This window comes from Ictidomys tridecemlineatus, chromosome 4 (assembly GCF_052094955.1).
Source record: "Ictidomys tridecemlineatus isolate mIctTri1 chromosome 4, mIctTri1.hap1, whole genome shotgun sequence".
Lineage (NCBI taxonomy): Eukaryota > Metazoa > Chordata > Mammalia > Rodentia > Sciuridae > Ictidomys > Ictidomys tridecemlineatus.
In genome coordinates, this window is record NC_135480.1 from 63069183 (window position 1) to 63081882 (window position 12700).

The window sequence follows — 12700 nt, forward strand, 5'->3', positions numbered from 1 at the left end:
CTACGAGGTTAATCATGCACTAATTCCAATTTTAGCTGCTGTTTCAGAAGTGGGTTTTTTTCCTCTTTTGCTGGGGATTAAACTTAGGGCTTCATGCATACTAGACAATGCTCTACCAGTGAATTATATCCCCAGTCCTGGAATCCTTTTTTTTTAAAATAGTTTTTAGTTGTAGTTGGACACAATACCTTTATTTTATTTTTATATGGTGCTGACGATCGAACCCAGCATCTCGTGCGTGCTAGGCGAGCACTCTACCACTGAGCCACAACCCCAGTCCCCTGGAATCTTTTTAATCTTTTAAATCAACACAGTTCTTGGCACTTGGGATACAGCTAAGAATCTGTCAGATGAATTCTCTTTATCAATTAAATCTTCATATTCTCTCTTCATTCTGAGAGTCCATTCATGTAAGTTTTCTCCAGACCTCCCTGTTAGCATTTTTCATTTTTTCCAAGCTTTCACTATTCAACAAAACTATTATGTCACTGCCCATGAATCAGCACAGATCTGTGCTTTTGGCTATTTCTCCAACCAACAAATATAACAGTCAGATATATACTGCTCTAAGTTTTGCCTACCTGGAGGATTTATCTTACCCTGTCTTTTAGATTGCTACTGTGTGGGGCTATAATAATTCAGTAGTTCACTTTTGGTTGATGTCAGCATATCATGCAAAATCATGATAGGTGCCACTGGAATTTGAGTCATGTATTCTCAAAACTTTTCCAGACCTGCTGGAGACTGATCTCAAATAATGTATTTGAATCTATTAATATGGTAACTCTGAAGTCAGATTCTCCTCTTTCACCAAGATTGGCTGTCTTCTGTTTTTGTTTTTGACTGTTGTAGGCTGTTTCCATGCCAAGAATCATTCCAAGATAAAAACCTAAGGTCTTAGGTCTCTTCTAAATCTGTGCCTTTCCTTCTATGTTAGTGGTAACTTTCTATTGTATTTCATACATAATGTTGTTTTTGATTGTCTTAGACTTTAATGTCTGGCTCCCAAGGGTGAGGGGACAAATGAAGGTGGATAAAGAAAACTGGTCAGTTCTTTAAATTCTCTGGAAGTGTCTTCAGCTGGGAAAGAAGGGGCTTACAACAGCTGTGCATGTGTGTCCCAATGGCTGCCCAACCTGTGTCTGCACCTAATGATCACAAGTAGCAATCGATGATCAGAATATAGATCCACAACAATTAGAGAAGAGAGACGTTTCTTTCCACCTGTTTCCACAAACTGCACATGAGTTACCTCAAGAATACATGCATGATTACCTGCCATGTGACTGGGCTTAGGGGATAAGCTACAAACTGAAATTATCTTCAGTTTGCTGTCCAAGGATTCCTTTGGAAGATGTAATTCTTAAGTAGACTCTAGAGTCCCCAAATTGTTTCATCAGACAGATTCTACCAATGCATTTGTTGTTTAGGTCAAGAGACAGATTTCTGGTGCTTCCTACTTCACCATCTTCCCAGAATCTTCTGGTGAAATAGCCTTTGATAATTTATTTACTACACCAAGTATCTATAATGGGGAAGTTGGGGCCCTGACAGATAGAATAGTGCATCACATAAACCAGCAACCAATACTGATGCTGTTTTTCTAATAGCAAGGACTTAGGAGTTAACAAAAGTGGAAGTGGCTCCTCTTACAATTATATCTAATAATCCACTTGGAGAATTTCTGCTTTTCATTTCTGCAACTTAAGGCATTTCTAATTTAAAAGTCTTAATTTACAAGAGGAGAGTTCCGAGGGACACAAGAATGGTTACCTGAACTGGAAATTGAGATTGTTACTGGACACTTAGGTCTCTTATTTCACTAAACTAACAGTCAGGCAAAGAAGGGCTTACTGTATTTGCTGGGTGATTGATACATATTCCTAAAGTAAACATGATTGTTGTTATACACTGAGGAAGGTAATATATATATACCTGAAATCTAGGGAATTATCTGGTGCTCACCTTCAATTCCATGTCCTTTGCTAAAAGTAAAGAGCCATAAGCAACCCAATAAAAGCAGGACTCCCTTCAGGAGTGAAGGTTTAGAATACTAAACCAGTAAAAAAAACCCTAATCAGCTGAGGTGGTAGGAGAAAGCAAAGGAGCATTGAATGGGTGATGGAAGGCTTCACCAATATCCATTGTGGTTTCCTGATCAATTAAGAAGAAACTATTGCAATAAGTAGGAATATTTTCATATGCATTTCTTCTTTTTTAGTTTTATTGTAAGCATATGTATGTGCATATGGGTAAATACTGCATATATAAATTGTTAGTGGTGATTGATTTTACAACTTAGTTTTTAGGTTATAAAATAACCATAAATTTATTTGGAGGAGAACATAATGTCATTCAGAGATGAATACAGTAACTGATGAAACCTTGTCTCATCCCTTTTTAGAGAGGTCTTTAGTATTAGAGGAAAAGTTTCTTTAGGTTAGGTCAAAGCACATTGTGGTTACTATTGTTGTGTGGAAATTAAACATGGAGAAAAGGAGAGTGGATGTTAGGATTCCTAGGGGTCAGTGGTGCTAGTCATCAGACTATATGCTCTCAGCTATTACCCCTTCCTCTATGTTCTGCTATGTATATGGAGATACCCCCTAACTATACTTCCCAGACTGACTGTCCAATTGGTTTCCAGTTAGGTATTGTCAATGGAAGGGACTGGAGAGAGACTGGAAGGCAGAGCAGCGGAGAGGCATCTCTTCCTGTATGACCCCAGTGGTAGTACTAAAGTGGCAACTGTGTTGGCAGAGGTCAAGGCAGCACATCTTCAGTATATCTAGAATTAAAGCAATGACCTCTCTAGAAACACAGCAGCAGGTACAGACTTGTGGGCTCCAATTCAACAATGTTAGTGGCTTCTGATCTCTAGGTATCAATCCTTCTTTCTTTTTGTTCATCCATGCCCCTCTTCTCTAATTGCTTGTCCAGACCTTCTAACACTAAGTAACCAACTCCCTCCTTTATCATTTGTGATGCTTTAGGTGAAATAAAGATTCACTGGGTGTAATTTTTAAAAAAATATTTATTTTTTAGTTGTAGTTGAACACAATACCTTTATTTTTATGTGGTGCTGAGGATCGAACCCAGGGCCTCACATGTGCAAGGCGAGTGCTCTACTGCTGAGCCACAATCCAAACCCCACTGGGTATGATTTTTAAAAGAGCCCTTATCTTTTAGGGACATCTGCTAGAGCATTTATACACAAAATTTTATTAATCTACTGATTCATTTATGGCTGAATTCATTTTTAGCTGGATTCATTTATGGCTTGTTACATTCCAGATTTTTCTTAAGAATAATCTAGACTGAGTTATGATGGGGCACAGATAAAACAAGATTGGCTATGACTTCATAACTGTCAAGTGATACTCACTGGGTGATAGGTACATGGGAATTCATTTTAATATTAACTCTACTTTTATATATGTTTGAATTTTTCATATTAAAATATCAACTATTATCTCTCTCCTTAAGAAAGCAGAAATCCTGCTATTTGTAATACCTTGAGTGGTAGAATCTGACTGAGACATGTCTTGTCAGGGAGAAAGCTTGCTTAAAAATAGAGCCAACACAAAGGAAAATAAAAACTTGTTCATTTGTGTGAGAGAGCAGGTGACAGATTGAAAGAAGTTGCACATATGACCAAGAAATAGACAAGAGATGTACATAGAGTCCTGACAACATTCTGTCCACTCATATCTAGCTAAATGAATTCAGCAGGTTCATTTTAGGACTTTTCAGATACTATCCAATAATTCCCTTCTGTTTACACTAGTTAGACTTGGACTCATGTCACTTAAAACAAAAGAATGAATCTAATGAAATCTGAATATAATGATCCCAACCCCCTTTAAGCAACTAACCAGCCACCATTATCACTATCATCTCCATCAAATTTTCCATTGTGGCTATGAATATTAACACTACATGACTTTCACTATCAACATCAGCATTCATTGGCTAGCTACTGTGAGCACTGGATTTGTATCTAAGAGCTGAATATCAGAGATAGCAAGACAGAGCCCCTGCCCTTGAAGAACTCCTAACCTTCTTGGGGAGGCTATATATACCATCCACACATCTATCTAGTATAAAGATACACAGATGGGCACTTGCCTTACACATGTATAGTACTGGGTTCCATCCTCAGCATCACGTAAAAAATAAATAAAATAAAGGCATGCTGTCCATCTACAACTACAAAAAAAATTTTTTTTAAAAAAGATACACACACATTTATGAAACATAAATCACAAAAGAGCATGCTCAGGACTAGACTAATTGGGAAAACACTGAATTCACCTGATACTTAGAGAAGGGAGGAAGTGGCAAGGGCTGAAGCAATCAGAAAAGGCTTCTGGCAAGGAAAGTAGGAGAATCTGAGCTCGGCTTTAGAATATGAACAGAATTTATATAAGAGAAGGGCTGGCAGGGGGGCATATCTAGCATAGTGGCAGTGTATTGCCTAGCATGCACATGGCTCTGGGTTCTATCCCCAATACTGAAAAAATAAAGAGAGAATATGAAGTCAGATGAATTTAATTCAAATCCTGATTCTGTCACTAACTTTGTAGCTTTGGGGAAATCATTTAACTTGTCTGTGCTTCAATCTCCAAATCTAAAAAATGAGGATGACAATAGTACACGTACCTTATAGTCACTATGAGGATTAAATGGTCTAACATATGTAAAGTGCTGAGGATAGTGGCTGGCACATAGCAAACACCTCATATGTGTTATTATTAAGAGAGGAAGTTCCAGTACATTGTAGCCAGAAGGAATGTCTTCAACAAAAGTGCAAAGTAGAAACATACAAAGCTTATTTAGAAACTAGTAAATAGATTTACTCAGCTGGAGCTCATTAAGGGGAAGTGTCTGGCAAGAATAATATCTACAGTTTACAAATGACCAGCAGAGGCAAAGGAAGCAGCTCACCAAACACCTGGGTCTCTCTTAACATTACACAGGAAAGAGGAGGAACCTATCCAAGTCCTTCCCTGGGAGCTTCAGTAAGTGGCCTTCCCTGTTTTGAGCATTCATGGCCTGTCTTTTGGCACTTCCAAGACAAAGGCTCCTGAGGGAACACACAGGATAGACTCAAGGATATAGAACTTACTGTTCGGTAACAGCCAAATTGGGTGGCAGGGAGGTGAGCCCATTGCCTGTGAGGAGCAGGACACGGAGGCGTGGCAGAATCCCCAGATCACAGATGGCCTCTGAAGTCAGGCTGTTGAAGGAAAGGTCCAAGAACTACCATGTGAAGACAAAAGGTGGGGGGAAAGAAGCACTGTGCATAACCATAATGTTCTTACATGAGGTGAGAGCTAGCTACATTTTTTCCCTTTCTGGAAAGCACTATTACCACCCACAAGATCAAAAGCATCTCTGGATTAATGTTCAAAGCCTACTAGAGCCAGTTCCCAGCCTCTTTTCCAGCCTTAGCTGTGACTGCAAACCTTTGTTTATCCTATGGTGCAGGCCAGATTGATCCCTCCCTGTTCTTTGCCCCACCTATCCCACCTACAGCTCCTGGCTTGTGCTTTTCACTGAAACCTCCATATATCCAAACCCCAGCCCCAATTGAAAACTGCCTCCTTACATAAAATAAAATTAAAAAAAAAAAAACCTTTCCTAATTCCTCAGCTAGATGGCATCTCTTTCTCCCCTGATTTTGAGTGTATTATCTGAACTGCTCCAGTTATTTATCAACGTTGGCCATCTGAGACAGCTGAATATATGTATGGGGAATAATGATACAATTATACATTGTATAATAGGAATATTTTATACTATAGACATATGGATGTGCCATATATAATGTCTAGCACATAGTGGTAGACTAGAAACCCTTTGAAGTCAAGGGTCAGGCCACTGGATCACTATATTCTTGTGATCTAGCACAGGACTTGGCACAAAGTAGATAAATACTTAAAATTATCTGAAATTGTTTTATAAAGTCCCCAAATGGTCACCCCAGTAGCAACTGCCTTCTAACTGCCCACATCCAGTCATAATATGGTTGCCTGGGGTCCAGGGGCCAGCTGGGAAGCTATTTCATTTCTCTCCACAGAGATAAAGGCTAGTAGGATAAATGACATGTGCCCAATCTCTGTTCTCTCTCCTGAGCCTCTCTAGATACTTACTTCAGCTCTTCTATACAAGCTCGCTTCCTTCCCTCCACCCCTTTTCTTGTGCTCATCCCTGTATGGCCCCTCCACATTGAAGCCTATGGAATGGGCTGTTTCGGTATCTTATGCAACTGGAGCACAAGCAAGGTCTCTAATCAGCCTCATCAGTGTCACATAGTCAGTCAGACATGCTGCAGGTCACTGGGTTTGGTCTGATTCTGCTGCAGTAATTGACTGATTGGCTCTGAAAATCAAGGTGTAAGTCATGTCTATGTGAGTTGAACAAATTACATAACCTGTGATTCCTAGCTATATAGTGTGGAAATAAGTGGTTCTTGAGTACTTATAGCCTGTATCCTGGAGTCTAATACATAGTAAGTGCTTAATTAATGTTGGTTTGCATCATCATCCCTTCAAAGGTCAACTATATGCTGAAGGCTTCCTTCAGACCACTCCCTGCCCTCTGGGAGCACTCAGATGGCTTGAGCAGCTATACACACGCACATGTCTGTTAAGCAGCAATGCTGCTGGGACAGATGTCTGGACACAGACTCATAGGGCACAAGGAAAAAATGATCAGGTCTATCAGGGATCAGGGCAAGTGTCACAGAGCTGGTGTCACCGGAGCTGTCATCAGAGACTAGTAGGTATTCACTATATTGTAAAGGGCAGAAAGACATTTGGATTGGGAAGCAGCATAAAGCAGGAGGCCGCCTGGCTTGCTCTGAGAGCTGCAGTGGTTGAGGTATGACAGGAGCTACTAGGATGAGACAAGGCTCGATAAGATACATCAGGCCATGGAAAGCACCAAGCACCCTCATCAGCAAATTGAACATTTGAGGGTTCACACAAGAGGCCTTTCCCACTTGGCTGAAGCAAAGAGAGGAGGAAGGCCTGGAAAGTTGGCTCAGATCAGCCCAGGTAAAAGTGAGGGAATTTCTCTCCCTCATAACTCATATGTGAAGTCATCAAGACCTGTGGATTTTATCAACTGCCTTAAGACCCCTCCCACTTGTTCCCTCTAATTCTTCCTAGAACAGAGTCAGAATGATTTTCCTAAAATACAGTTTTAACCATGCCACTCCTCAGCTTAAAACTCTCCAATGGGTCCCTATTATCCATAAGGTCTTAGCTCCTTAGCAAGGTTTCCAATGTTCTCCACAGTCTCTCTTCTGCCACCTCTCCAGGCACTTCTGTCATTACACTACACTGTGTCTCACTCTCCATTCCAATCAGGCTGAGCTGTTTCATCAGTGTTCCAAGTCAAAAGGAGCTGGCAAGCCAACACCTGTGAGCCAAATCCAGCCTGATGCCTGTTTGCATGGCATAAGTTAAGAACGATTTTTACATTTAAAAAATTAAAATAAGGAAGAGCCGTGTGTTACATGTAGAAATTATGTGAAATTCAAATTTCAGCATCATAAATAAAGTTTTTGAAAGATGGCCATGGTCTTTGTGTACCTATCATCTGTGTCTGCTTTCCTTCTACAACAGCAGAACTGATAGATATGACAGGTATGACTATGTATGCTTAGTTATGACCACATGGACCACAAAGCCTAAAATATTTTCTATCTGGCCTCATACATAAAAGGTTTGTGGACTCCTGTTCTAGTTGCTTTGGTGATTTAATGTTGGATCCAAATTTGCTCTCCATGAAATTAAGGGCAGCTCAAAGAAATGAACATTTTTAAAATCACAGGTCATGGAATTTCAGAGCTGACACAGAATAGTTCTGGAGAAGGTGAGTTACTTGGTCAAGAAAGCATGTCAAAATACTGGCAGAACTGATTAGAAACAAGGTCTTCTCACTGCTTGGGGAGGGATCCACCTGCACTGTTTTCAGATATGTCAGCAGAGAATCAAATCATGGTAAAGTTGAGTTTTTCTAAATTAACTCCTAAATGGGCTGGGGTTGTGGCTCAGCGGTAGAGCACTTGTCTCACACGTGGAAGACCTGGGTTCGATCCTCAGCACCACATAAAAATAAATAAGTGAAATAAAGGTACTGTGTCCAACTATAACTGAAAAAAAAAAAAAAAAGAAATCTACTCTGGGCAGCCTTTCTGACAAACAAGGACAGAAGATTCCTAACTTGGCTAGTGTATCTGCTGAGTCACATCAAGTTTTATTATACATCAAAGTATTCATTACTGTGAGCTGCAAATTCATGATATATGACAGGTTTATCCTTTTTTCTTGGGGAGCTCTTGCAAATCATACAGAGAAGAAAACAAATGACTAATCTGGAGATTTCATTTTCTCATTTGTATTCTATACCCTAACTTTGGTTTATTCTCTCATAAATAAATGCCCTTGGGTAAGGTTGGATCTGCTAGCTAAATAATCTTCATCAGATTCTATCAAACTATGAAGTAGGTTACCCAAAAACTCAACCATGAGCAACTATTAGATCCCAAACTAGCCAGTTGCAGAGCCTGTGGTTGAGTCCCCCACTCTGGCCAATGGCACTTCAAACAAGGGTTTGGAATGGTGGGATGAAGGAAGGCATGATGCTTGGCATAATAACCATCACATAAGAGCTCACTGACTATTCTCTGAAAAAGTAAAACGCATAAATGAAAAGTCTTAAGAGGCCCCCAGGCCTAAAGTGCTAGAAATAGCTTCCTGTATCTTTAGAGCATCTAGGACCCATTTCCCATTCTACACTAAAATCTACCAAGAATTTTTTTTAACATAGCACCAAACTGCATAAGTTGTAGTAAATTTATTTTCTCTTGATTTTTTTGGACTTTCCAGAGCTTGACTTCCAGGACAAGTCTGAGGGCCACTCCTGTCTCAACACATAGTCAATCACTCCTATCTTAAATGTGGCTTGAAGTCATGGGGGAGAAGTTACCATTACATTCAATATAGCATTCTTTAAGAATGCAGCCAGGCATGGTGGCACATGCCTGTAATCCCAGCTCTTTGGGAGGCTAATTGCAAGCTTCAGACCAGTCTCAGCAACTTAGCACAACTCTGTCTCAAAATAAAATGGAAAAAAAAAAAGCGGGGCTACGAATGTAACTCAGTGGTTAAAATTCAACTTAGGAGATGGCCATTTCAAGAGGTTAAAACTTTTAAAAAACTCTGGCATACAAAGGCCATCAACTGAAAAAAGTCAGTCTTGTGGAAGGTGGAAGGTCCTTCTCTCTGATAAGACCAAGGTAAGTGAGAGTTGTGTATATAATTGACCCTTGATGATTTCAGGTTAAATCATTGAAATTACCAATTCCTAGGTGAACACTAAGATCATGACATGCAGGCAGTTTCTAAGGTGTGAACTGGCAATGCTTTATCATGAGGTCAGCATGTGGGGAAGAGGCCACCCAGTGAGTGAGAATGAGCCTGGCCAGGTGCCCGGCCCTAATCCTGGCTCTTGCTCTTAATTTTCTATGTGCGGTGACCAACAGGTAGTTACAAAAATTGAATTCCTTCATGAAAAGTGGCCCTCGTGACTCTGTGAAAGTTGAAAAGCAATTAACTTGAAGTATGATGACATGCATGAAAAATGTCTTACTATGGAAATTTAATTTAGGAAAAAAAACAAGAGTAGAAACAAAATTTTCTATATTTTTGATGTGGGGTTTAGAGAATAGTTGCAGATGTGCATATGTCTAGAGTCTGCTGCAGAACTCACAGGAGTCCTATTTTGTTTCATCCTTATCTCTGGGCCTATGAACCAGGCCTACAGACTGCTCTACCCCAGGCCACTATGATCCAGCTCATTCAGCCCAGGATGGGTCTTTGACATCAGTCCATAATATCACCATTTTAGCTGGTCCAATATGTTGCACCTAGCTTTTAACCTCTATGGCTCTTCAACTCTTGCTGGATCCAGATCTCCCCTCAAACTCCTCCTCCTATGATACTCAGTTTAAATTCACTTTACTGCACAGACTCTCTTGAACATGAACGACCCTTAGCATTTATTTTCTAGGACCACACACTAATGGCCATAGGTATCATCCATCTTCCTCACTGCTATCACCACTACCATTATCATCACCACCACACCTATAGCCCCACCATCACCACCATCATCTCTGGAATCCAGCCATGAAGCAAAGGTCTGGATGTAAAGGCCCAGAGAGTCTCTTCGCAAAGCCGTAACTAGTAGAGAACCCCATATTCATACCTTACAGGGAAATAGGTGGACACCAAAATCTCCCTACCTCCAACTTACTTCTAATAACTTAAAGTCTCCATATTTCACGTAGACTCTCTTGATGCCATTAAATGCGAGCTCCAGTTCCTTTAAGGCTGGAAATGAGTGAAATGCCTCTACATGGGAGAAAAGAAAGAGAGAATCTGCAGCTTGTAAAGGACTTAGGAGAAATGTATTAGTAATGACCATTCACTGGGTTCCCCCTGGATCAGATCAAGCACTGTGGAAGGTGCTTTATGTATACAACCTCTAAATCTCTAATAACGCTCAAAAACAGGGATTATTACTTCCATTCTATGGCTGAGGAAATGGAGACTCAGACAAGATGAATAATTTTCTAGAAATGGAATTGGTGGTAAATGGAAAAAACAAGAATTGAATCTAAGTCTATCCATTTAAAATTTTTTTATTTACCTATTTTTATAGTGCTGAGGATCAAACCCAGGACCTTGTGCATGCCAATCAAGTGCTCTACCACTGAGCCCATCTCTATTATTTGATTACAGAAGTTAAACATGTCTACCCAAAGTAGTCAAACATCACAGAAAAACAAAAGTTCCCTTTAATCTCAATACCCAGAGATAATGATTAAAAGTTTCATGTATAATACACCACTTTTTCATGTATAATACACACACTTTTTCTCATGCATATATTAAAATACATACACTTCTTAAGCTGGGATTGTAGCTCAGTGGTAGAGCACTTGCCTAGCATGTGTGAGGTACTGGGTTTGATCCTTATCAGCACATAAATATAAACAAATAAAATAAAGACATTCTGTTCATCTACAACTACCAAAAAAATACACACACTTCTTTTTACAAAAATGGAATCATACCATACACATTGTATTCTGATGTTTTTTTCCCCCTTAATAGTATGATGTGAACATTATTCCACATTAAAATACATAGATCTATCTAATGCTTTAATTATTTTCTGTAATTCTCCTACTGATAGGCTTTAGGCTATGTGGTTAAAAGGTAATTGAGCTTTTCTCCCTCTGCATGAGAACTGGACCTTGGGTTAATTTTCTGCCCGTTTCTCTGGTAACATGAAACAAATGCTATGGTAACTGTGTTACTAGGCAATAATGCTTTGGTAAAAATGCCTCCAGATTGGTATATTGCATCTGAAGCAGGAGAGACTATGAATAAACTATAAATACCTGAAGAAGATGCTTCCCTGTACGTGGTGACTTCTGTAACATATCCTTTGTGGGGGTGGGGGGGTCTAGCTATGCCTATGGAGTATCACAAGGAATATTTTGACTCCTGTAGGCAATAAGCTAGCTAGCTTTCTCTGTCTCTCTCCCACTCCCTCCCTTTCTCCCTCTCCCTCTTTCTCTCCTCTATTGGAGTTACATCCAGGGGTGCTCTCCCACTGAGGTACATCTCCAGCCCTTTTTATTTATTAATTTTTTATTCCAAGACAAGATCTCATGAAGTTTCCCAGGCTGGCTTCAAACTTTGGATCCTCCTGCCTCAGCCTCCTGGGTAGGTGGAATTATAGGTGTGTGCCACTGCACCCAGGGGTAATGAGGTTTCTAAGCCAGGATGACCCCTGCATCCACCCAATAAAAGTCTCATTGTCTCACACCTGAAGTGACACCTGGGGCAGGCCTTAGAGAATGACTCAAGATGGCCATGGGGACAGCTTCATGGATGGCTACAAGGATTCCACAACAGAGAACTACACAACTGTGTAGTATTATTTTGAGCCTTCTAAGTGAGCTTAGTGTCCAGGGTGGCCTACAATAGGCTTGTGAGTCAAAAGGTTCAGCAAGGCCTAATAAATGACTGCTCTATGGGTATTTCAATGAACTTCCTTGCACAAGAGTGATTCTGTTGAATAAATTCCTGGAACTGAACTATTTCATTAAAGCAATGCCTACTTATAATTTTGAGTGACACTGGAAAACTACCTCCAGAATGTCATGACGATGTACTATATTTCTACCAGTTGAATATACAAATATCCATTTCCATACCAACATGAGTTGTGAGTCCTTTTCATTTTTGCCAGTATATGATGGGCAGATAATAGCATATTGGAGTTGTTTTGATTATCAGCCTTGCTGATAATCACATGCCTGGTGGTCTTTTTACTTTAAGCCCACACTTTGTAAGTCAAGAGACTACACTGTCTCCTCAAGGGCAGGGATCTCATTAGGTGTTTTGTTAAAATACCCTTCAAACTCAATGTGACAAAACGGACTCATCCTATGTCTTCCTAATCTGCTTCCTCCAAGTATGCTATCTCAGTGAGTATCCCCTTGATCCCTCCATCCTCTCACACTCCAACTGCCTGTCAAGTCCTATAATTTCTGCTTCCTCCTGAGTCTTTCTCTTTCAATTCCCTTCACTCCTCTTGCCATACCCTGGCT

The 12700-nt window shown here is 40.1% G+C and overlaps 1 protein-coding gene and 1 long non-coding RNA gene across 9 annotated transcripts in view; one reads left to right on the top strand and one right to left on the bottom strand.

Annotated features, from left to right (window-relative positions):
- Xrra1 (X-ray radiation resistance associated 1) overlaps positions 1-12700 on the bottom strand; it is a 63069-nt gene that overhangs the window by 29828 nt on the left and 20541 nt on the right. For 7 of the 8 annotated variants that reach the window (XM_040284943.2, XM_040284945.2, XM_078046672.1 and 4 more), the window contains 2 exons: positions 10330-10427; positions 5129-5262 (listed from right to left, as the gene is read on the bottom strand). In XM_040284943.2, the coding sequence (XP_040140877.1) occupies positions 5129-5262; positions 10330-10427 (232 nt within the window). Of the gene's footprint in view, positions 1-5128; positions 5263-10318; positions 10428-12700 lie in introns of those variants that run through there. The other variant, XM_040284947.2, reaches the window with a different exon arrangement.
- Positions 1-12700, top strand: part of LOC110597920 (uncharacterized) — a 31026-nt gene that overhangs the window by 15585 nt on the left and 2741 nt on the right. The window lies entirely within an intron of this gene.